This window comes from Meriones unguiculatus, chromosome 14, assembly GCF_030254825.1.
Source record: "Meriones unguiculatus strain TT.TT164.6M chromosome 14, Bangor_MerUng_6.1, whole genome shotgun sequence".
Classification (NCBI taxonomy): domain Eukaryota; kingdom Metazoa; phylum Chordata; class Mammalia; order Rodentia; family Muridae; genus Meriones; species Meriones unguiculatus.
Genome location: NC_083361.1, coordinates 76,839,790 through 76,866,705, shown reverse-complemented (window position 1 = coordinate 76,866,705; position 26,916 = coordinate 76,839,790). Strand labels below are relative to the sequence as shown.

The window sequence follows — 26,916 nt, the reverse complement described above, 5'->3', positions numbered from 1 at the left end:
ACAAACAGAGTCCAGACTGGCCTTGGAATTGCTGTACAGCCACCAATGACCTTGAATATCTGATCCTCCTTCTACTGCAGGGATTACAGACCTGTGTTCGCCTGTGTTCCTGCCTGCCAATCTTTCATAAAGCATGTGTTGGAAGTGAGTCTCCAGGTGCCAACCAATTAGATGAAGAATTTATCACTACCACGTGTCTTATGCATTGATGCATTGATGCCAGTCAACTGATACATACAAAGCATATCTTGTGTTAATTTTCCTTTGTTTCTCAGTGTTTTTATCAGATAGATAGATAGATAGATAGATAGATAGATAGATAGATAGATAGATACATAGACATCACTAAATGCTTTTTCATGCTTCTCAATTCAGAATCACACTATATACTTTATTCTTTTTCTAAGTCAATGTTAGAATTAATATTGATGCATGTTCTTGCCTAAATTCATTCATTTTTAATACAGCATAACATTTCACTGTTTAACAAGTGAAAACGTGCATGTAATCATTTGTGATGTCTGCAGTTTGGGAAATTATAAGCAAGAAGGCTAAGTATGTTCTATTAATTTAGTACGTATTAGATAACAATATTATTTGGTAGTTAAATGTTTCAAGAAGGAAAATTTGTCCTTGCCTTTCTCCTATACACCTGAGAAATTTTGGGGGGATTTAAAATACTATTTATAGACTTTTCTTTAATTCATAATCTTTCCAGATATCATGGAGAGCTAAACTTTTTTTATGAGACCTTCACCTAAATATCTGTATCATTGTATCTTTCTATATTTTGTAAGAAAGTAAAAGAATTGAACCCTAGTGTGATTTCCTTTAAAAATGTGTAATTACCGGTGGGTTTAAGGGGCAAACAAGCATTGGGAAACTGACTCAAGACCCTGCCGAGATTTAGAGTGAGATGCTTTCTCACAAAAAGGAGAAGAGGGGAAAGCTGAGGGGAGAAAGAATTAAGCTTTACAGAAACACATTTACCTTTCTTTCATAACTTTTCCCTATATTGAGGTTTTGGAAAATAGAAGTCTAAAGTTTTATGAGTACAATTTGTTTAAGGGAACATATTGTGTATCTGCTTTTATTAACAAACAGTGAGTAACATGGTTCAGAGATAATGCAGAGCACATAGTCCCTGCACATACTAATTGTAATTAATGAAAAAATACTGAAGAACTTGCAGAAAAGTAACTTTACCTCCAAATCCCCTTGGCTCAACTACCTCAACAGCAAATATAACAGCAGGTAACTCTGAGGAATGATCTCTCTTGTTATTCATTGATTTACTCCAAGTTCAATGTACAAAGTAAGTTTTAAGTTACAGCCATGAACTTCTGGTTCCAATGATATAATATCCCATTGTGTAAAATGAAACTGTGCCCCCCATCCCACATTAGCAACTGTTAAGTCTGCCAAATTTGTAGACGCAAAACACACAAGTTAAAGGCGAAGATAAATTACTATCTAATCATCTGATATAGTCCAAGAATTCATTAAATAAGAATAACTTTCTGGCTTGAAGTAATACAATGGCTATACTCTCCTCATTTCTCTCCTCAGTCTCAAATAAGCGGCTGACTCAAAGCCTTCAGTAAGCTATGCTTCTGCTTCAGGTAGCATCCTTCCCACCCGCTTCACTCTACTACCTTAAGAGTGAGCAATCCTCCTCTTCTCACAACAGTGTTCCTAGCCAAACTCTTCTACTGAAAAATGCCATTTGCCATTAGAATTCTCTAAATACCAAATTCAGAAGCTTTTCTCAATATCTCACTTGCTTTTTTTACAGAGAATCTGCTTCTGTTTATTATCTTTTCCTGGAAGTTCTCTTTCTTTGGCTCCCGATCAATGTTCACCCAATCAATGTCTCTCCCTCCCTCTGTTCTAACCAAGGTGGCAGCCCCTCTTCCTAGAATGCTGTCCCTCACCCTACCTACTCTTTCTCCTAAAAACAGTCCTTCTCTATCCTCCACAACCCAGCTACCTTGCCATTTCCTCTACATTCGCCTTCTGGAAGACTTAGGCTCCAGCCATTTTTCTTGTGTCTGTGTAGCACTTTACTTATGCCTTTATTACAGTGATTAGTACACTACACATTAATTAGCCATTCATGGTCCTGTCTGTCTCTACTCAACGGCCAAATTCCTTGAGAGCTGAAACTAAATTTCATTCATTTTTTGTATTCATGGTGGGAAGTTCTAGACATTCCATCAATGGCCTAGTAAAGCAGTTTAAGATGAGGGAGCAAATGAGTAAGTTTTAGTAAAAAGGGACCACTACATAATATGTCATTTGAGAAGAGAATTAAATGAACAAAAGCGATGTCCCTGTGAAGTGTGAATGCATCAAAATCTAGGAAAGGTATTAAAAAGCAGCATATGATTCTCCAAAACTAAATCCTGTCTAGTAATTACAATATATCTGAGAAAGGCTGGGTAAAGGCAAGCTTGATGTGCTTGGTTGACCTAAAGAAAATCTAATTGGGTAGCAAATGTTAAATTTGACTTACGGCCACAATTATTTTAACACTGTTGCCTCCTCCCTGGCCCACATGACTAAATTAAAAGATGAAAGACTAAAAGTGTTCCTAATATCACTTGTACCTAGCAATTACTGAGGCTCAAGTGCTGCAGAACAAATAATGGTAGTATCCAAAAATAAATGTGATTTTTTTTAACAACTCCTCTTCCACCAACTCCAGCATCTTCTCCTGCTGAAGAGAATTTTAAGTACACTTAAGTACTTATGTTGGATCACATAAGTGAATACATCATTATGCAAGTATAATTTTCAAATTTTATTTTTCTATTATGTATAGTAATTCCTTTAACAACATTAAACAGAAACAGGGAGCATCTTTTCTACTTAAAGGTACGTTAACATTAACATCAGTTGCCCAAGTGAAGCATCCTGCTAGGTAAATTCAAGCACGAGCTGTTTCCTTTAAGTATCACCTAGGGGAAATTATACTGGACCAGATTTTTCCAAAGGTAAGATGCTCTCTGTAAAGTGATAGGCCAGTCTGGAAGATGCAATAACTGAGTGAAACTGAGTGGTACCCTAGAAAGAGTTAACGGAGCACTTCATGGTAACATCTTACCTCCTTCAGGATTATTTGTAAGCTAGGAGAGACCACCTGATGTCTTTGAGAACCTCTCCCTTGACCTTTGGACTCACATAATGGTTTACAATAGGAAATGGTCCTACCTATTTTCTAGACTGATAGATTTAATATATGATTTGCATATTTTATCAGAAACAATATGAGAAGAAAAATTCTTCTCTCTGGCAGATAGCATACATCAATGTTTGTGTCTTATTTTCTTATTAATAAGAAACATGGATATGAATGTTAAAACCCTATTATTTCATGTAAAACCTAATCCAAATATCAAAACAGTCAATTTTACTCTGATAAATTAAGCAATACAGACAATAGTTCCACCTGCAAACTTCTGTAGCTAATTATGTGCTAAGCCTTGTGGAAGGCTCTGAGAATATAAGGGGACATAAAATGTCCTGTCGTCTCCATAATTATACTGTTCTAGGGGAAGGAAAAGTATCAAGAAAAATATGTCCTATAAAAGGAACATACCCTTATGCATATTTCATAATTTGAAAAACACCATTGTTCAAGGGCTTTATTTTCATGATAAAATCTACTGATTAAAGTATAGAGAAATAAATTACAATATAGCACTACAGATACAACATTAAATGTGGTTGTTATTTTCATCATAAGAAGCAACATTATGATCAATTATAAGTGGACCATTGAGTAAAAACATACATATCCAACTTACTTTTCACTTACTTAAAAACAGTTTTGTGCAACTGAAAATAAGAATTTATTTCTTGGGCATTTACCTTATATCGCCTATCCACCTTCTTATCTTTTCATATTATTTAAGGTTCCAAGCCATATGTGATGGTTTATGCCTGTAATCCCCACACTTGGGTGGCAGAGGCCAAGGGTTTGGGACTAATCTCACCTATGTAGTAAGTTTCAGGTCAGCCAAGACTACAGAGTGAAGTTCCGTCTCAAAGCAAGCAAAAGATGTTTTTAAAATAACCAATTAAAAACTAGTTTCCCTGGGGTTTGCTGAAGCGTTCTTCAAACTGGAGCCAGAGAGATGGACCAATGGTTAAGAGTATATACTACTCCTGCAGAGAACATGACTTCAGTTCCTACCACTCCTATGAGACAGCTCACAATCTCCTGTGACCGCAGCTCCACAGCCCCTCTTCTGGCCCCTCAGTATCCACATGTTCCTGACAAACTCACACAAAGACATATAATTTAAAATTATGTAAATTAAAAAGAAAACTCTGTCCTACATCCCCAGAGTCAGTGGGATGAAAAATGTTTGCAGTCAACTTTGCCACAGACCTTACTACAAAAACAATGCTGAATTAAAGCCTTTATTCCGTACATATGCAATTATATAGTTATCTATGATTAATAACAAACTCTGTTACTATACTAGCCAGAATAATAGCAAACTCTTTCAGAATCCTGAAAGAATGAACCATTACAACCATGTAGACTCTTGGATCATGAAGTGTTTTCCAGCTTGTATGGGTGCTATTATGGGCCCATTTAATTTATGCTGGAGACCTATAAGTTACCTGTTATTACGGCCATTTTAAAAATGAAGTATCTGGAGTTTATGGAAATTATGTTCTACAAACATCAAAGCAGGAACACAAACTATGTATGAATTCTAATTTAAATTCCGCAGCCGTTTCTATTCTGTCATACAGTTTACCAAATAAGCATTTCCTTAGCTTTAAATTATGGTTCAAAAAAGGTTGAATTTGGAAACACTAAATACAAAACAGAGAAGTAGGAAATATATTTCTGAAATGGGCATATAGGTGGTAACAGGCTATTTTATTTTCCTGTAGCCTTAATAAAAATAGCTTTAATACTGCAACTTTGAGCAAAGGCTATGTGTGAATATTAGGCCAATCTGTTTCATGAAAATCTCTTGAGCTTTCTTGGAAGGCAGTTCTATAAAATTCTTGAATGGAATCTGGACCCAGGCCTTGTTTCTCTAGCACTCCATGGGGGATGACTCATGGTAACATACTTGCTTACAGTTACTACAGATTCCCAGATGGCAAACCCATGGCCACAGTTGGAACAAGGAAAACTAAGAACCTGGCTTCTGTTTGGTCTTCTCAATGGTTTCTTTTATCTTCACATTTTTTTCCCTAAACAAAAAATCTGGTTGTAGCTGTTCACAAGGCCTTCAAGGTTAAAATGGCAACTAGTTTGCCTCCTTGCATCATGGGGACGTGCTTCCTTCTGCCTGCTTGTAGAAGCTGAAGTTATTAAGAATTTTAATATCAACAACAGCTCCTTCCATCTGGGAAGTGCGCTGCCACTCACAAAGTGCTCGTAGATAGTGGATCTAGTCTTCACGGCACACTTTGCCTCACAATTCTGGTGTCCCCAAGGGTTCCTTCTGTAACTTTTTCCCTTCCTTCTTTACGGTCTCCCTGGGAAATATTATCCACACCTGTGGTTTCAACCACCTCCTACGTTGTGATGATGCTGAGATCTCTATTTTCAGCTCAGGGCTCACTGGGGAACTTCAGGTCTGGGCATGCAGCTGTTCACAGCTCCCAGGCCATTCGGTGGAGACTCTGCAAAGTTTTATCCTTTCTTCCCCTGAACTGCTCCCTTCTCACATTCTCCACAAGTCAGTAACTCCATCACTACTCAGCTGCCCAAGATGAGAATATTCACGTCTTCAGTTCTTGCTGGCCCCAGTTCTTGGACATAGTTAAGTCTTGTGTTAGTCTCCACTGGAGTTTCTTCTTTTTTTAAAAAGCTGTTTTCATAGTTTGAGGCTACCTTGTTTGATAACTAGAAAAGCTTTCTCTATTTCTTTCTTCTCTTCGTCTTGACTCCACTGTCGGGTCATCTTCCAACTTCCCTGTTAGAATGATGCTGCTGGAAATAAAATACTCCTCTAGTTAAAGTCTTCAGAAAGAAAAGTAAGATAGTTGTGGTACAAAGACTGGAAATAGGGTAAATTCTGAAATGCTTGAATGAGAGTGCTCTAACTTTCACTTCAATTTCACTCCAAGCCACAGCCCGATAATTTCATGTTTCTCCTGCTCTGCCCATAGTATTTAAGATGCATTTAATACTTCCAAAATGATGTTAGCATCCTTTACTCGTATAATGCCTTACACTCTGACCGAATTCCCTGAACTCTTACTCTTACCTCTACAGCACCAAGCACGGTCAGAGCCTTTATTTTAATGGAGAATATACCTCACTAAATAGCATGTTTGCTTACATACCAGAGAGCCCTATTAGAGTCTAGTTATTCAGGCATAGAAATTCTGTTATTCTTATACATCTTATAGTCCATGAACTTAATAGATATGAAAGACACGGCACCGTCCTCACCTTACAGACATTTGACAAGTTCCTGTGTTCTTAACTTAAAACCAAAGCTAATTTAAGAAATGTCCTCTCCCTCATTTACAGTTATAATTATAACATAGATTGTGTTAGAGTAAAAGGAGTCATAATCCATGGGAAATTTAAGTTTCAGTATATTGACATATAGAACTAATAAAGAGTAAAGGCAATTTCTTAAAGAAAAAAATCCCACTTCAACAGGTGATAAACAAAAGTCATTACTATCCTTAATACATGAGAAAATTCACAAAAAATGAGGGTAAAGTGCTGCTTTTTTCTAATAGTGTGATAGTAATGACAATTCGCAAATGGAGAAACATAGTGAATTAGGCCTTGATAGTGTGAGCTGAGAAACTCAGGATGTAAACCAACACTGGGATGAAATTGTTTACTCATTTGTATATATATTTGAAGATTATGTGTTAGTGTGCTGGTGTGTAGAGGTGTGTAGAGGTGTGCAGGGCATGTACATGTGTCAAGAGTTCAGGGAAGGGTGTCAGAGACCCTGCTGGATTGCTTCCCTTATTTCCTCAATCCATTGTCTCTCACAGAACCAACAGCTAGGCTGGCATCTGGCAAGCGCAGTGATCCTTCAGTCTCTGACTTTCTCAGAGCTGTGCTTACAGGCTTTTCCAAGGCCTTGCCCAGATCTGTGCTTGTTTGCTGGCGCCTTGAAGTCAGGTCCTCACGCTGGGATAGCAGGTGCTCTTATCCACTCCCAGGCCCTGGGATAGCAATTTTAACAAAATTGATAAATCCTAACAAAACAATGGGCACTGCTTATTTCCAATAATAATTATTAAAATTGGCACTAGCACATACTCTCGGGGAGAAAAGTAAAGCTTTCAAAACTTCTTGGCAGAAGAACTAGACAGCATGTGCACAGAGCCTTAAAAAGGTTGCACTGCTCGCTGCTGTACATAGTAAGGCAACATACTCCATTAATTTCTTACCAACTGAGTCAATGATGTGCTTCCTTTTCTTTGAGATTATCTTTTCCTATGTTTCACTTCAGTGGCAGTTACAGGACTTTGCTTATCAAATTACACTGTCAGAATTACCACATTGCTTTCCCTACCTGAACACATTCAATAATTTCTTGACTTATGTAATAATTCCTACCTTAATAACATTCATAATATGGGCCCCAATTTATTTTCCTGATCTCCTTTTGTAACAAGATCAGACTATGTTGTTTCTCAAAAATATACCCCTTGTGCTGGAAATAAATATTTGTTCTTTAATTCTACTGAAATTAATTTCTCAATTTATTTCATTTAGCTCTTCCTCTTTAAGACAAAGTGACTAAACCAATTTAAAGTGGTCACTGTGAATTTTTAACAAAGAACAGGTCTCCAAAAAGGCAGATGAAATCAATACTGTTTATGTAAATAACCAAGCACTATCCTTTTTTTATGGATTCTGCAGACTTGCTCCTTATCCTCCTAAAGTCCTCTCTAACGATGAACACACTTCATTCCCACATATTTGAAAGGAAAGAAGAACAGGGAAAAGAGAAAGGAAAAAAAAAGGAAGAAGGAAGGAGGGAAGGGGGAAGGAAGAACAAAAGAAAAAAGAAAGGAAGGGAGAAACAAAGAAACAAAGGAAGGAAAAAATCTAATGATTGCTTGATGCTCACTGAACTCTGTGATAGTTTCCAAATCTCTACACTCAGCTGAGGTCCAGAGAGGCTAATGGGCTCACACACATATCACTGACATCTATACTTTATCCATTAAAGGTGTGTAGGCTCCCAAATGTATAAACTAGCCTCCTAGTGGTTAACTTAGATAGTTATATTGTCTTTGGAAATAAGGATATCTTCTCTGCCTTATTCTATATTGTCGTAAAAGGAATACTCCTTTTGGACTGTTAATATTACATACTGGCACACCCGCCTCGGTAAATCACTCTCAACATCATGCTACCTTATTTTGACGCACGCTCTGTATTGAGTGTCACCATATGCATGCTTGTTGTCAAGGTGCTTGGTTTTGTGAATACTGCTTGAGGCATGAGGTCAGCCTACAGAAAATATTTACTGAACCATTATTGTTAATGCTCTCACCAACTCCCCTTTTTATCCTAATTATTATTGTACTCATGTTATTGACTTTCACGGTTGTTTGGATAACTTGCCCTTTCTATTTGTAGTTTAACTATATTTGTATATCTGTAGCTGTCTCATTCCTATGAGCATCGACATAAGTCATAGATCAATCGATAGATAATAGATAGAGTGTGACAGATGACAGATAGACAGATACAGATAGATTGATGATATACAATAGATGATATATAAAGTTCTATTAAGGGTTGGAAATAGCACTCCTTAACACTTGAGCCTGTGGCTCCCCGTTAGTCATATGTTGATTTTGCTTCATCAAAGGGACCCTATCTATATAAATAAAGTTGGACTTGTCAGTCAGGGCATACTGAGTAGGCCCTAAGAAGCCGTGATTCATACAATCTCATTTTCATGGTGATTGCTTTAAATGCCATATCTTCCGTCAGCAGTTAGTCTCCCATGAAAATAAATTGAGCTTTGCAGTCCCTTTGGGCTTTAAAAATGCACTTCTGAAGTCTGTGCTAGGAAGTGCAAATGTGCAGTCACACTGGCACTGCCTTTCTTTTGGTCTTCTGGCTTTTTCAAGGTGGGATTTAGATATGGCTCCATTTCCCCCAGAAACCTGATTACAAATCACGTTGCCCAAATGTCAGCTTCATAGATGATCAACAGTTTTGAGAAGGGGAGAATGAGTATTTTCGCTTCCCTTGACTCAGATTTGCTTTCTCTCACATATGTAGATGTGTAATAGAGAAGATAAATTGAAGAAATTTAGTCCTGGTTATTGCTCTTTGGCCTGGTTTGTTCCATTTTGTTTCACTGCTCATACTTTTTATTCTAAGCTGAAGAAATAAGACTCCTATAATGCTGCTTGACTAACATATAAACAAACATTGATTTGAGAAGACTTTTAAACTCACATAATGGATGTTTGCCTATTTATTGCTTCCATTATTTGGACATCAGCTATGCATGAGCCACAGAAACAGGTATAGCTTTTATTTGAACCCATTTTTCAAGGCTGAGGCAACTAAAATTAAGAGACATTATGTCATTGTTTATAAAATGTTTATCCATCACTCAAACTAAATTACATATAAAAAGGCTTGTATTCTGTTTTCTTCTTCTTCTGATGTCCATCCTCTTTGCCTTTCCGGATGGGAATTGGACATTTTAGTTAGGGTCCTCTCTCTTGCTTAGTTTCTTTAGATGCACAGGTTTTAGTGGGTTTGTCCTATGTTGTATGTTTATATGAGTGAGTATATACCATGTGTGTCTTTTTGCTTCTGGGACAACTCACTCAGGATGATCCTTTCCAGATCCTACCATTTACCTGCAAATTTCATGGAACCTACCACAGAGGGCCTCTGAAAGCCTCTGCCCTACAGACTATCAAAGCAGATGCTGAGCCTGATGGGCAACTGTTGGGCAGAGTGAATGGAATTTTATGTAAGAACTGGGAAATAGTAAGAGCTGGAGAGGACAGGGTCTCCACAAGGAGAGCAACAGAACAAGAAAATTTGAACACAGGGCACTTTCCAGAGACTCATACTCCAACCAAGGACTATTCATAGAGATAACCCAGAACCCCTGCACAGATGTAGCCCAGGGCAGTTCAGAGTCCAATTGGGTTACATAGTAATGTGAAGAGGGACTGCCCCTGACATAATCTGATTGGCCTGCTCTTTGATCACCTCCCCCTGGGGGGGGGAGTAGCCTTACCAGGCCATAGTAGAGGACAATGCAGCCACTTTTGATGTGAACTGATAGACTAAGATCAGAAAGGAGAGGAGAACCTCCCCTATCAGTGGACTTGGGGAGTGTCATGCATGCAGAGGGAGGAGGGAGGGTGGGATCGGGAGGGGAGGAGGGAGGGGCTTATGGGGGGATGCAGAATGAATAAAGTGTAATTGATGAAAAATTAAAAAAAATAAAAATAAAAATAAAAACAAACAAAAAAAAAGAAAAAAAAAAGGCTTGTATTCATTCTGTAATACTACACAATGCCTTGAAAGTATGAGGAATTGTGTCTTACTTTTGTATTACACAGAAATTAAGAATGGGGGATCCTTGAGTTTCTTGCTATTTCCATCACAGTTCAAAATCCTGTTGTTCTAGGAAAGGGGATCCCCATAAGCTCTTCTAGCCTAACCTTAGCGATACTGTTTATGTTTGTAACTTTGCAAGCTCCAGAAGTTTTTCACCCCCCCCCCACACACACACCAAAATACTGATACCAATCCTTTTCCAAATCCCTTGCTTCCTCTATTCTATCTACCTCATATATCCAGCTTGGTTATGCATTTATGAGCCAGTATACCTAGGATAAAGTACTAAATAGCAGTGATCTGGACATGCTGGTTAGATTCTCTGGACCTCACCTGAGCATTGACACCTAGAAACTGGAGGTTATCTGGTAATATAAACAACGAATGATAGGGCTAAAACCTTAGAGGTATATTAGAAAGAGTCACATCATCCTTCCATTCTTTCTTGAGACCTAAAGGGTACAAAGATGGACAGCTCACAATGGTGACTGTAAAAAGTGCCTCCAAAAACCAAGGTCAAAGGCCTTTCAACCCATTGGAAGAAGGAATACTTTCTGGACTCAAGATCAGCATTGTTCTAGAAAAATATACAAATCACAAATGTGAGACATGCATGTATTTTCAAATGTCCTAACTGCCATGATGAATAAGGAAAACAAACCTTAAATCCCTATTTTATTTAACCAAATATATCTCAAATATATCAGCTTACTATATAATCAAGATAAAATTTTCCATATAAATCTTATAAAATTCATATGTATTTTATACTTACAACACATCTCAATTTAGAACAGTATCAATTTAAACATTCAGAACTACTTTCTCCTCTTCCCTGTGCTGTATTGAAAAGTAAAATTCCAGTATATCTCTAAGGCCATGCACATTCCTCTTTCACCTGCCAGTGCAGGATTTAAATTCACTGCATATAGCTGGATTGGTAGAGATAGTTAAGGTTTTTATTCCTGAGGAGTTTCCATCCAAAACTAGAAAATTTCCCTTACACAACTCCTAACAGGAAGAAAGGGTAGAGAGTCTATGTTATGGTGGAAACATGACCAGACAATGTTCAGTAAGGAGGAACTATACCATTGGTTCAGTCTCCATTAGGAAGGACACACGCTTATGATGGGTTTGGTGACGTTAAGACATACCAGTCTTAGAACAAAACCTGTCTACGCAGTGTATGGGTATTACTGTCCCATGTCACAACTGATGAAACTAAATAACTTAGGCTCATGCATACAATAACATGTAGGAAAAGGAGTCAAGCGTAGGACTTCGAGGCTTAGGTGGAGGGGTCACTAGATATAACTCTTCTTCAGGAAACTTCAGAGCAATCATCATACAAGCAGTCCGTAGAATCACTGTCGCCCTCCGATCTTTGAGAGATTGCCACAAGGCATCTCCCTCACAAGCTTGGGTTAACTCTTCCCCCAGGAGCATTTGAAGTTTCTTTCAGTTCCGTCTCTACCACAAAGCCCTGTCGTTTCTTCCTAGCATTACTGAATCAAACCAATTGCACTACCTTGCCTCGTACTAAGGAGAAGGGCCACCCTCACACATTTTTCACAACACCAACAGTATATGCGCTCTAGTTAAAAGAGTGTAGCTGTGGACAATAATGTGTCTGTCGAGCACTGGAAAGCTTGGTATTGCTGTCTGATTCCGTTTCTTTGGAAATATGGGTTTGGCTTTTAGAGATACAATTTTATTGCATGTTAAATGGAAATAATAATGGCCATAATGGCAGGGTTGGTGTAGCTTCTGTGTAGCTTATAACTGTGTATAACTTATTATACATGGAGAAATATGGCCATTATTCTTTTGCATTTGTCCCGTCCTCTGTGGCCCCGCAGAGTGTGATGGCTCTCCTGACTCATTTCCAGGAATAGTAGATGTCTACTTCAATAGACCCCTCCAAAACTATACAGGGAAATAAGCCTCTGGGCTTCATTCCCTCAGCCTACTCAGTAGAACTGCAGTAAACAAGATAGACATTTTATATGCATTTTTTGTGTCCCTCTGGAGGAAATATTATTCCTTAAGACTGTGCCAAAAATATTCTGCCCAAGATGTTCCTGGGAGATTTTGTGTCACTGGTCACTCTTCCAATTCAACCAAATCCCTGTATTCTGCCTCTGGTCATTTCTGCTTTACAGGTAATGCAAACTGTGGCACAAGAGGAAACTTAGCTCTGTTTGGCCCTGAAGGAGGGGATAATGAGAGAAGAGGTGAGAATCACCTGGCATTGTTAAAAATCAATGCTATTGATTGCTGGACTAAAGGTAACTAGAATCAGCTTGCTGGCTGTAGCAGACAAGAATGGACAGAGGGTCTCTGTAATGAGAATGAGCAGACTGTCCTGAGAGCAGTGCTCATTAGGGATCAACTGTCCTGCATCATTGATGCCTACCCCCATCCAGAGTCCATGGTTTCAGTAATTTTGCAAATCTTCTGACTAGCTTATCTGAACCACAACAATGCTACAGGCCTACTAGGGGAAAGACAGTGCTTTTTTCTGTACTCACAAACTATCAGTTCTTCTTCAGTGTATTTTAAACTTTTCTTATCTATTTGCATTAACTGTTCTTTTTTTCTGAACTAGTCAATTACCTTTCAAAATATGTTATTACAGAATTTTCCCGAGACAAATGGTGCTTAGATTTCAAATTTGAATCGAATCCAGTAATTCATCACTAACTCTTTGTAGACACAGATGTAAATTCTTATTAATGCTTGTCCCTGTGAAAGAAAACAGTGCTTAGCATGTAAAAGATACTCAGCCTTTATGTTTAAAAAAATGTATCAACTGGAAACAATATGGAATTTTCATGCTATTAAATAAACAGCCATGAAAATCCCCACCATAAAGATTTATGATGTTGCTCTAGAAACACAAAGTTATAAAGGCAGACAGTATTAACGCTTCATTTAGTGAAGGAATTAACAGGTCTCTGTGACCTTGAGTCATGTAGGGGAAAGATAAGTGTATTTAATGCATTAAAATATCAGATTGAACGACAACAATTAGATGACATAATAGTACTTTACAGTGTTCTAAAATATAGAAACTAATGTCATACATATTATTTTGCTTATACTTTTTATTGGAAATTGATTTTTTTCATGTAATATATTCTAATTACAGTTTCCTCTCCCCCAACTCCTCTCAGACCATCCCCACTTCTCCATCCACTCAAAGCCACACCCTCTTACACACCCAATGAAAGCCATGGAAATATTTTTATGTAATTTTGGAACATCGTTCATGGATGAAATGATAGCATGGGTCTTATCTACTTTATAAAGTTAATATTTAAATTTTAAAAATAAATTTAAAAGCCTAAACTTTAGCTTTTTGTTTTACTTCATAATCATGTTATTCTACTTACAAATCTAGCAACAGTTTAGAGTCACCCTTAAAGAACTTTAAAACTTAATTAAATCCCTTTAAGATATTTAACATGTATTTTATATAATTGTGAAATTTTCTGGTTTAAATATTTTATCTGAGTAACAAATAAAATTTTCAAAGTACTAGAATTACTTGTCTAATTATAAAACTTAAAATATGTGCTATAAATTCTTCCACATATTATGATACAATTTGTAAGTGGAATTTTTTTTAAGTATTTTTGTTTTAGGGGAGGTCCTCTTCCTCCTCCCCTTCTATCTAACCCTAGCCTATCAGGTTTCATCAGTGGACTAAAGAAGGGGCACAGAGGAAGGAGGGAGGGAGGTTAGGATTGGTAGGAGATGAGGGAGGGGACCATAGCTGGGATACAAAGTGAATAAATTGTAATAAATAAAAATTAAAATAATAAATAAATAAGTATTTTTGTTTTAATATTATAAAAGTCAAAATCACCTCCCTAATATTCCTCAGATAATCTAATAGGTGTTTTAATTTGGAAAAATTTCACACACAAAAAAAAAAAAAAACCCAAATATATGAATTACCAAATGTGCACAATTACCTAACACAAAATATTAATAAAAGGGTTAAATTCTTTATTAGTTCGGAGTTTGTTAAATCTGGCATTGGTGGACTTCTCACCAGAAAAGCAAAACAAACAAACAAACAAATATGGCAGGTTTTGTGATTGGTAGCCCAGTAATCATTGGTGCTTTCTCCTCAATTGCCTAAGGCTGTCCTGGAAGAGGAGCTGTGCCTTCCTGACAGCCAGGGTCAACCCTCCACTCTCCTTTAACTCTAAGTCTGAACACTGAGCGATAGTTACCACCTCAGCTTTTGCAAAGGAGTCTTATCATTGCCCAACTTCTTGAGATTTGAGTGTGCTGTAAGGGAGCTCTCAGCCACACAACCGAGTGCATAATGTTCACTGAGGTTAAAACAAATTCTCGCTATTTCAGCTGGCAATTCATTGCCTCCTTTAAAAATACGTTGGTATCCTTTAAGTGGGTTTCACATTATCTGTGCTTTGCCTGTCAGTATCCTGGCTCGCGGTATGGGATAAATGTTTGCTGTTGTCTTCTCGACCACACCATCTAAACAATAAACATCAGAAAGCTGACTTATTGTCCAAAGTACCACAAACAAGTCAGTAAATGGAGAATGTGTTTCCTATTCGAGTCTCCTACCAAACATTCCAAAGCACGGCTTGGATGGAGTCAGGCATGGGACAGGGGCCTGCCAAGATAGAATGACGGTTAAGCCAATCATTAGAATAAAGAGCTTGGATGGTATTAGGTATCATAGAATATCCATGATCAAGGAAATGTATGACCAGTTCATATCTGGCTGTGGAGAAAAATAAGTGTGGTGCCGCTTTGGGAAGGTTAAATTTGAGGATGAAACAACTGAAGCCAGTTGGATGTTCCTGTGCCAGGCAAAATGGGACGAGAACTATCAAGGACGAAAGGAGAAATAAACAATGCAGAAGGAGTCGTTCAGAACCAAGACATAGGTAGGTAGGGTGAACAACATTTTTGGATTTATTAGGTTCCACAGGGGCTGCAGAATAAAAAAGATTGCAGTGATTCCACTCTAAATGCTCAAGAGAATAATAATAATAAGTAGGTTGTCTGGCTGGATTCTGTTAAAAAGAATCTTTAAAATACCCCTGTGAAGCATGTTATTTGGCTATGGTGGATGTAGCAACTGCATTAGTGACATACTTGCATTAAGCCTACAGGGTTTTTTCCCTGTTTAAAGCACAATGGCAGTGATTCTTTTGAAACCCAGATTCACCATATATCTTTTTCCAAGGTGCCTCTCATTTCAAAGCTATTCCAAGGTTACACTTGAAAGCCTTCTATCCTCTGTGAAAGGTAATGGTCTGAGGAAAACAATGCTTTTGGTCCTTGCCTACCTGTGCTTATTTACTTTGCAAAAGAAAAGGGAAAAGCATTCCTATTATACAACCTATTCAGACAATGCTTAAAAATAATTATTAATGACACAAGAGTGTTCTTGATATGTTATAAAAAAGCAAATGCTTCTGATAGGCTTTATCCCAAACACAGGTACATATTTATATCAAGCAATGAAATGAACCTTGCTCTAAGTAGCAAGATTATAAGTAGATTATTTTTTGGCATTTTCTACATTTTATATAATGTCTCTATGAGGAAATATTATTTCACATTCTAAAAATAGTGGCGATATACCAAGTACGCCAATCCATTTAAAAGTGCTTCCTTACTGGGCAGTGGTGTCATATGCCTTTAATCCCAGAACTCAAGAGGCAGAGGCAGGAGGATCTCTGTGAGTTCAAAGCCAGCCTCTTTTACAGAGCGAGTTCAGGGATAGCCAGGGCTACACAGAGAAATGCTGTCTTGAAAAGACAAGAATACATGGATATGTACATACATACATACATACATACATACATCTTAAAAAATAAAAATAAAACCAGTCCCTGAGTTTACTATTTAAAATGAGTCTGAAGGACTGTTTCTATAAGATCCATCAACTAAACACCCAACACAAGCACAGTGAATATGTTTTTTAGCTACCTCAAGGTTCAGAGATGGGCTGTAGAAGACTGCCTCCCCCTCCCCCAGCCCCCGAGTGTACTATATACCCCATTGCCTCAGGTTTTTTTTTTTTTTCTTCCTTTCTCTCCAGGTAAACTAGTACAAATGCATCAGCTAACTTGTAAAAATAAACAAGAAAACTCACATACTGTTTTAAAAATAGCAAAATCCAGGTATACTCATAACACTATTTGCCTTACACTCATTCTTAAGAAAGCTGTTTCCTCTGTTCACCTTAAATTCTGCTCTTGTTTTAAAGTGTCAATGTCAAAACAAAAGGCAATATTTAACACTAAGACATTTTTTTAAGGCCAGATGCTCACAAGTTCAACTCTGTTTGTTTTACTGGTCATCTTTCAATTTTCCATTCCTAAGAGACAGCTTTCCCAAGCCACAGTACAATGCCGATTTATCCTGGCAAGTCTTCTTCCCTTTTTATTACACTAGTAATAAGTCTAGGCTCTGGCAAATAGGACTGTTTCAGCCAGGGATCACACAACAATGGTTATGAAGTCTTTAAGTATTAGCACCCCTTCTTGGCCCGAGATCCAAGTGAGGGTACAGGTTATCTGATCCAGGGGACTTTTTCCAGACTTTGGCTAATAGAAAAAAAAAATCAAGAAAAAGAAAATCTAGATAGATAGTAAGCCAGGGAAGGGACAACTCTCATGAAAACCAACAGGACAATAGCAAAACTCTTTGGAGAAGGAAGTTAAAAGTCAGAGTAGACACAGGCCCCATAGGTCAAAGACCTGGTCAGGATTAGGAGAGGAGACCTTCCAGGCACCGCCCTGTCCCATGGTTCCCAAGCAGAGGAATCCTTTTAGTACCACCGGCACCTACTGTGATGGTCTGGACAGCTTAATCCTAGGATGACCAAGTCCCTCCATAGGTATAAACGGACACACAGACGAATCTTTCCTAAGATTCCTGTGAAGATGAAACAAATGACGTACACAACACCACAGTGCCTGCTGCACTGCGAATACTCCCCAGACGGTAACTACTGCTCTTAAGAGCACTGAACAGACACACTGGTGAGCTATCCTTGAAGGTCTATCATCTTGGAAGTCACTCCTGAGCCATGAATTCCTAGATAAATAGAACAAAGATGTCTGTCAATAAGAACCAGGACCTGGAAAAGAACCAGACTACCTGGTCAGCTACCCTATGCTAACTTCGTGCGCACACATTTTTAGCTGTGCGCCTAGCCTTTAATGGCTGACCAATTGCTCCAGCCCTCCACATTCACACATTTCTTGCTTAGGGTTGGCTGACTTGTGTAATTCATCATTTTTTTTTTCACTTTCCTGCCCTTAACTGAGGTTGTTTGCTTCTTAAGACAGAGAACATGTCTTTCAAATTGGGAACTATGATCCATCCTGTTCTTCTCAAACTCATTAAGAAAGGTAAACGAAATAGTTTGCTTTAAAAGTGTCAGTGTGCTGCATTTCTGCAACTACATGCCTGATTATAATACTTCAAATTAATCATGAGCAACATTATAAACAAATAAGTCTTTAAAATTAAAGATAGAACAGATAGCATCAGAATGCACAACTTTGGTAAAGGTAAGTGCTGCTTTCTAAAACTTAGGTTAACTTGTAATTTTAAGGTGGCTGTGGTAGCTCCTTTCTGTACGTTTAGTATCTGGGACACTAAGGCAGGGGAACTGCCATCAATTTAAGGTCAGTCCAGGTCACATGATGAGTTCCAATCCTGCTTCTGCAAGAGTGTAAAAACTCAACTCACAAACAAAAATTGTAATTTTAATTTCTCTTACCATGTGTTACTGTAAAATTTTAAAAGGGGGGGGGTCTTTGTATTTCTTAGGGAACTAGTGATCAAGTTGTCCCAAAACATGCGTTGACCTATGTGTTGACCTGTTCTTTGATTCTGGACACAAAGATTGTGTTTCCCAAGTTTCCGTGTTGCTGTGCCTGAGATAAGGTCTTGCTCTGTAACTCATATTGATACTCATAGTCATCATGTCTCACACCTCAGCCTCCCTAGTACTGAGATTATAGACATGTGTCAACACATCTGCCGGTAAGCTTGTCCTAGGATCAGTGTCCAAGTGACTCTTCTAGATTCCAAGGATTTCAGAGTCTAGAATTCCTTACAGATTCTAATGCTGAATGGATACTCTCATTACAGACATGAATTTCTAGCAGAGGTGGGGGGGGAGTTCATTGAGTAAGGAATCTATTTTCCTTGTTGTACATCTGTTCCTATTTGATACACCACTACAGAGGCACTCTACAAAATAGGTCCTGTAATATAAATGAATAGAACGCATTCATCATCACTCATCTAGCAAATATTCATGCACTAATTGTCAGTCGGAATAGAGACACGAGGAGACATGGTTCTTGCTGTGAAGTAGCTCAGAGTAGACCTGGGCAGGAACTAGAAAGGCATCCCCGGATGTTTGAAAGATGTGAAGCTAAATGTAAAATTAAGCCTTGACTATAGTGATGACTTTAGTATTAGATAAACCACTTTGCTAAAAGTTTGAAGGATTTAAAAGTATAGAAAATTTCAGCATAAAATTTCTTTGTAAATAATATTCATAATAACTGAGAACTAGGTCTCTATGTCTAAGGAGAACGTAATTTTCAGGGCTGCAAAATCAAAGGTGATAAAAACCGCAAGCATAATTTTATACAGACCGGAGCAACACAACCCCAGTCTCCTGGATTCACACCTCTCCCGTGTATAGCCTGAAAGTTTGTGTTCCGCTAGTTATTTGGCTAAAGGTTATCACAGAAAGCTTCACTAAACACATGCTACCAATTTTCTTCCCCATTTCTTCCCTGTCAGTACTAATGTTTACTTTCTACATATTTTACTTAACTGTTCTATTTTATATTTACTTCATTGCCATGTAAATTCCAAGGGAAGGAATTATTGTCTTCTTAATTCTTTGCCCTTTATTTTTAATACCTACTTCAGTTCATGAACCATAACAGATGTTTACTAAACAATGGTGTTAAATAAATGAATTGAGTGTGTAAAGGAATATCTGATGCTTGATCCTAGCTGTCATTTATTAGAAAGAACCCTAAAAGGAAAAAAGCATGAAAAACACACCCATTTTCACTGTTTGCTTTGCTTTAACAGTAGTTGAGATGTCTGAGACACAGTAACAATTACCATTCATGTATCCATGTATTATACTCAGTATGGTAAGGCTGCTGTCAGAGTTTATAGTGCAATAGAGCTGGATTAAAGCTGGCTTTGCCAGCAATTAAGAACTGTAACATTGGGCAAGTTGTTTTGTTCCCTAAATGAATTTTAGTTAAATCAGAAAAACATGGATAAACCTTGTCTATAAAATAATAGCATTAAGATTATAGATAGCATGTTCACAGTTTAATCCATAAGCTTGACAAATGGTAGCTATTTTTTTTGCTATCCATTATATTACTTATTTTTTGTTAATTTAAAAAATTTGAGTTACAGGATTCCATTAGAAGTTATAAATCAACACATCAAGACAGCTTATGTTTTGTAGACCCAATACACGAAGGACGCTCACAATTAGCTGAGAGATAAGAGTGCAGTGAGCTTCCAGTGCTTGTTGGGATTGTGGAGGCGACAATTATTCAGCTGGAACCCTGACAGGAACCACCTCTGATTTTGTCATGAGCCATAGTCTCACGACACCTATGAGCCGTAGGTGTTACACAAACTGTCCACACATTCTGATTCACAATCCTGCAAACCCTGACTATAAAAAAAACACAAATGTGTTTATTCAGAGCACGAATATGTGTGATGCATCAGAGGATGTGGCAGAGTAGGTGTCAACAACACAAAGAGGCAGAGTTTCAGAACCTTTCCCTTCTGAGCCGCCCTTCCTATCTGAATTCCCGAAGAAGAAAATACTTAAAATCTATTTGATGACTGGAAAAAAGATCCCTAAACATCACCAAAGTAACCACAGGGATAAGATCATATTATAGGTGACGTGAAACGATGCAAGATGGGCTGCCGTGGGGGCTGGAGGGATGCCTTGACAGTAAGCAGTGAGTTCGATTGTTGCAGGGGGTTTGAAGATCAGTATGCATGTCAGGCTGCAATTTTAGTGCCAAGGGATCTGACACTCTTTTCTAAACTCTATGGCCATCTCTGCTCACATGTGCGTGCACACACGCACACACACGCACACACATGTACACACACGCACACACATACATACACACACAAATTATTCTTAGAAAAAAATCAGCCTTTAAAAACGTATTGCCACATGATGGAGGAAGGATAAATCGTATTTAGTGTTTAAGGAAAAAATTAGGGGCCCTAATATGGATTAGATTCAACTTCTTGGAATGTAGATTCCCTCTACAACTTCTAAGAGTAAGGATAGGAGTTGACAAGCATGGTCCTCAGAGAAAGAACCCAGTTGTAGAAAACTACTTTGGAAAAAGCTCAAAGAAAAAATGGCGCCAAGCATGGCAAAAGAAAAAACTGGGAGAATTGAGCATGATGAATGTCTGAATTCTAGGGTGTTGAGGCAGACACTCAATAAGTTGTTTCAGGGCGATTATTATTTAGTGAAGGAACTATTGATTCCTTCAACTTAGTCTCACAACCTAATTGTGTGAATTCAGGAGAGCAAATGACAACTGGGCACAGACGTGCTGTGTTGCTCAATACAGTGTTTGAATCTAACCTTTTATGATGTCAAAGGTTATATGATGTTCACAAAAAATATAGGATTAAGATAATGGTGAGTCAAAAAGAAGCAAAGTGGATTTTTAAAAGTCTAGGATCCCATCAATATGTTTGTTTGGCGTGTGTTTGCTGAGTACTTTTCACTTGGTTCTGTTTGTGCTTACAATGTAACATTTAATAACAACAAAGCCCTACAATCTCAGATTCCAAAATCCAGATTATATTTGGTGTATTTTGTTTGATTGTGATGACAATAGTGGCGGGAGAGGGAATATTAAATCATAACACATTTCTCATTAACCACGGATTTTGAAAAGTTAGGTTTGATTCTTAGAATTTTCTAACAAAAGTCGTAATGTTATTTGGTGGGCTCTGTCAATCATGACTCAGTTGACTTAATTTTTACCATAGTCAGGGAGCTTTTCATAGCATTTACATGCCATGCACCATTCTTGTGTATGTGTGTGAATGGCATGCCAGCCCCCTGTGAAGGTCAGCGAATGACCTTCGGTGTTGATCTTTGCCTTCTACCTTGTTTAAAAAGGGATCTCTGTGGCTCTTCCACTGTGTACAGCTGACTAGCTGGCCCTCCAGTTTTCATGGATTCTCCTGTCTCAGCCACCCATCTCCCTGTAAGAGAGAGGGACACTATACGTCTACCTCTTACACAAGCAGTGAAGATCCAAACTCAGGCCCTCGCTCTAGCAGTGCTGTTGCCCACTGGACATTCTTCTATCATTCTTCTAACAGTTATTAGCACGCCTACTTATGAATGAAAATCTAAGAATGTCCTCAAACTATCGCATGAGTGAGAAAGACAGACTCAAATGTAGTTCTTCTTGGAATCTTCAAAAATCTTGTTCTAAAATCAACTGGTCAACACTGCTTTTCTAAAACGTTCTTGTGTTGCACCCGCGAAATTTTCAAAATGAAGAAGCAGGATTCCTGCACCTAGGGAGGAGGAGTCTGGCTTCAGGATTTATGGTTGAAAAGAAGTCAAAATTCATGAGACTTGAGCCTCACACTGGTCTGCTCCCTGAACATGGGAATAGAACAGATGGGTGTTTCCTCTCTCTACCTTAGGTTCCCTATGTGTGACGTTGGTCTGACTCGGCATTCCTGTCTCAGAGTGTGTGAGCTTGTAGGATTGTATAGATCCATTCTCAGGGCAGTTACAGAAGCAGGGAAACCCTGATATGTAGAATGTAAGATCATTTAGAAAAATGATCATTGGCCTCCTCAATGATCTACTTCAAAGAATAGAGTTGTTTTAATAGAGAAAAAATGATGTGGGCATCTGATACAACAAACTACCTGTGTTTTCTCATCAAAGAGGTACCTTTCATACAACACAGGCAATTTCAGATCAAAAAGGAACTACACATCCACATAATGATCACATTACTTCCTTTTGTGTGACTTCTATCAAATTAAATTGTTCTAATCATTTTCTTTTGTTAAGAAAAAAAGTTAAAAAGAAACCCAAGCCAGCATGATATACATTATCACTTCAGCAACATGAAGCTATGAAGAAAACAAAACATAAATAATACTCTTGAATGGAAGTCTGTTTTTCCCCTCCTTTTGTGTGAAGACCTCTTTCAGAAAAGAGATGGCACAGCAACATAATTTTCACAGTTCTATTGTGATGGTTGCTCATCACTTCAATTAGCCACTGTTCAGCCTTGAAACACCCCCTAAGCCTAAACCATCCACTCCCAACTATTTTCAGCTACCCACAGGGTTCTATGTGTATTAGCTACATGCTCCTTCTACCATCATCCCTTCCTCTCAGCAGGATGGCTGGCAAAATTCTATTAGCTGTCAAGTTGCAAGTCAGAGGTGACTTCAGAGTGAAATCTCTCTTGGTCACTGTGTTTATTTCTTTTTCAGCTACAGTAATGCCCTTCATCAAAGTCCTTTACAAGTCCCATCATACTTCAAACCACTCATTGGTCTATTTGTCTGTGTTTTGTCCTGCAATAGAAATCTTCTAATGGCAACAATTATTTCAATGAATCTTATTACAGTGCATAAAACATAGCTGTTATTTAAAGGATGGTTGAATGATGGTGACTCCCAAGTTACACTCTAATGTGTGGGAGGTTGTGTGTGTGTGTGTGTATGTGTGTGTATATAGTGCATACTAGTCATTCAGCTTTATTGTTATTTGATTGTTACGTGAACGCATTTAAAGTATAATAAAATATACCATCCCCACCAAAACCCTTATGGCTATATTCTTTTAAATACCAAATTTTGTCAAATTATCATTTGAGAAGAAAAAATGACATTAATTTGTATTTTGTATAGAAAAATACATTTCACAAGAGAGATTTTTAACCCTTAAATTACAACTACCTTGAAGTTCTGGGTCAGTATAACAAATATCACACTGAATTATGTCAGACATGAGAAACTATACATCATAACTAAGGCTTTTTTTTTCGAGTCAGGCAGAGAAGTAGTGCTAAATATAATTAAAGTAAAAGCAATTACATTAAAACATAAAAATAAAACTATGTCTAAAAACATTAGGTAATAATGTATTGTACCCAATTTAGTGAAAAACCAGATGAAGACCATATTTGAAACTCAGAAACCTTGCTATCTCAGAAGAGAATGATATAAAATAAAGTTATAAATTATACAATACAAAAGCCAATTGTTAACAGTGTGTACACCTAAATTTGGAGCTGATTTACTCAAAAGCAAGGACATTCGTGTATGTTGCAGATGGAAACACACATGGCCTCTGTTTCTGCTGACCGTGTCAGAAAGTATCAGAACTCCCCACAGGTTACCCAAGAAATTAAGTATTTATTATCCAAAGGTCATCCAGGTTCAAGTAAAAGATCATTAGGAAAAAAAAAGATCTTTCCTATGCTTATGAGCTGAAGTGAACGAATTTCAATCTAAAACTATCCAGACAACTGTGAGAAGTTACACAAGGAAGGGGCTTTCCCAAGGAGGAAATCCGCAGCAGGCTTCCTGGTACTTCCTACATGTACCAATGGGTTATTAAACTAAGTGTTGCTTAATCTGAGTTCCCATGTTTCTTTGGAAGGATGCACCTTTTCTGAAGAAGAAGAGGAGAGGAGACAAGGACTCACCCACTTTACAAAGCAAGGCATTGACCATAATTTGAAATAGAAGAAGGTACTAACAACCTGCATTACTGTTTGCCCATGCACCCCAGCTCTTAAACCTGTCGGGAGGTTTATTAATCATATTCGATCCTGAAGTGATTTCTTAAAAGTACTAAAAAGTAAATTCTCTAGAACTCTGCTTGCCCAGGCACAGAAGGCTTCTGGGCTGCAGTGATGACAGAGCTGGCCAACCATCAAAATATAAACACTACCTGTTTGAAGCTCAAATGCAAAGCAGGGTTTACAGAAGAGAACAGCAGGGAGCTCTCAATGCAACTTGTAAACACACAAAATGAAACTTTAGTATCTAGACACATTAAAACACTGCTCTAGAAAAACAAACAGGAAAACACTTCACATTGACTTTTTTTTGTTTGTTTGTTTCCAAAAGTCCTATTTTAGGTTTTAAACTGTTCCTGATTTTTTTTTCTTCCTCAAAGACAACCACATCTTTTTTGGACCTGTTTCAATAAGAAATACAAACTCAAGAGGTGGGGGGGGGGGGGGGAAGAAGATGTTAAGCCAGAATGTAAATTCACTTAAATTATGCAAGTGGAATCCCACAGCTGCTCTCTCCTGCTCCTTGCTGAATGAATAGCGTCAGATAAACCTTTACAATACTAATGTCCTCGCTCCTGACAAGGGGTAAATCTCCCAAACTTGAGCTCAACTTTGGAGCCCATTAGCTACAGCAAGTGAATGTCAGCGAGGTGACAGCATCGGGCAGCAGCGCCCTGGCAACCTAAAGAGGCAACCCACCCTGAGCTGAGAATCCGTGTGATTAATGCCACCAAATTCCCGATGCTCATCATCCTCGTTTCAACACACCGGATGCTCGGAAACCCCACAGATCACATCCTAATGCCATTCCAGCCGCTACATTCAAAGCCTGGAGCTCCCGGAACAATGAAGCTGCAGTTTCCAGCACTTTGAAACGCAAAGACTAAATCCTAATTTACGGCGTGATCCACAGCTTATTACCTCCTCTAATTTCCTGGTGCTGGCCTACCGAAATAATCCTCATCTTTTCCTCCCCCCTCTCCACCCGGCAAGTGTGAACGTGAACCTGAATTACAAACAGTTAAACCTGAAGGTCACTTCACAGCAGCGTTCCGACAGGCTCCCCCAGGGAGGCTGCAAGGCAACAATAAAACAAAGCCTTCGCAACCACCTGTAATAATCTGCCTGCTCAGCCGGCCATCTGAAAAGTCCTGGCGCTACCCAAGGTAGACATTTTTTGCAGCTGGTTTAACATGTACATCGTGCCCAGTTGCCGTCTCGCCTCCTCTTACCTTCACGTTAGTCCGGAGTGCACAATAACATGCAAAGAACATTGCAGTAAATAAGGGGCATATGGGCCGGTGATCAGCTTCTCAACACAGCGCAAGCCCCACACACACGATCCTGGGCATGTGCTGCTAAGGAGCATCCGTTCCCTCTGTCAGTTTGAAAATGCATTGATCCCTGTTTCCTCTGACTACAAAACGACATGTCTTGAAGGCACTGAGTGAGAGCTCAGAATCTCTTCATTGGCTATATATAGCATTGTGCCCAGTAATTTCAATTAGCCGAGGATTCAGCATCCGAAAGTTAGGACCTCAGTTGCTTTTCCTTCTAGCATTTTAAATCACTGGGGGGGAAAAAGGAGGGGGGAATGAGCTCACCCAGGAAGGAGGGGGAAAGGTGAAGAATTGAAATTTAACCAATGAGTTACTTATATTTCTGGAGAGCCCGAGTCTTGTCCTATTAGATACTTTACCATGGGATTGCATCGGGCAGGCTATAGATAAAGAGGGAACCCTTTTCCCTTTGTAGCCTAACAGCTCTGCACTATATTCCAGGCTTTTCTGATGCAGTGCCCTGTTTTGGCAAGTACTACAAACCACCGCAAACATGCCTCACTCTTCATTTCTCGGTGGAACAGAGCAGGACCGACAGGGAAAGGTTCACTCTCTCACTGAATCGCCTAAACCCTAAGCCAGGTCCCCCAGGGGTACTCCGCTGTTCCAGAGCTAAGGCATACCACCTCTTACTGCCCTGCCCTGGAATAGCATCAGGTCTGTCTTCCAGGGATATTTAAAGTTGCTAGGCTCTCTAATAAAACCATGCATCCAATTCTCTAAAGCTGTGCTTTGTTGGTAAATAGCAAGCTAAGATCCAGGATGGGCTTGGAATGAAACGGGATAACTCTGCCTCAGTGCAGCATCAGGAGCGGATGAAAAACGGCTGGTTCTGGGAGTCAGAGGGAGAGAGACAGAGAAATAGAGAGAGAGGCTTCTATTCCTATGAAACCACGAGGGGGTAATTTTTAATTAAAAAAACATTTTCAAATCTTACTGTCTGTTGCCATCCTTGACAGTCAACAGATAATGCAAATTAATTGAATTTTTATTCAGCCAAGAAGACAAAGTCCAATGCAGGGTTCTAAACTCTTTTTCCCCCCAGCTTTAGGAAGCCCTAATGCTCAGCTAGAATTCTAAAGCTATCTGGTGAAATGCAAGCAGACACGAACAGTTC

General features: G+C 38.5%; 1 protein-coding gene across 13 annotated transcripts in view; it reads right to left on the bottom strand.

Moving 5' to 3' along the window:
* Window positions 1-26,916, bottom strand: part of Dlg2 (discs large MAGUK scaffold protein 2) — a 1,917,798-nt gene that overhangs the window by 1,293,577 nt on the left and 597,305 nt on the right. For 2 of the 13 annotated variants that reach the window (XM_060367560.1, XM_060367565.1), the window contains exon 1: window positions 25,692-26,035. The exons of 10 other annotated variants lie outside the window; for them this stretch is intronic. In XM_060367560.1, the coding sequence (XP_060223543.1) occupies window positions 25,692-25,733 (42 nt within the window). In that variant the 5' untranslated portion in view covers window positions 25,734-26,035. Of the gene's footprint in view, window positions 1-25,691; window positions 26,036-26,916 lie in introns of those variants that run through there. One more of the 13 variants, XM_060367569.1, reaches the window with a different exon arrangement.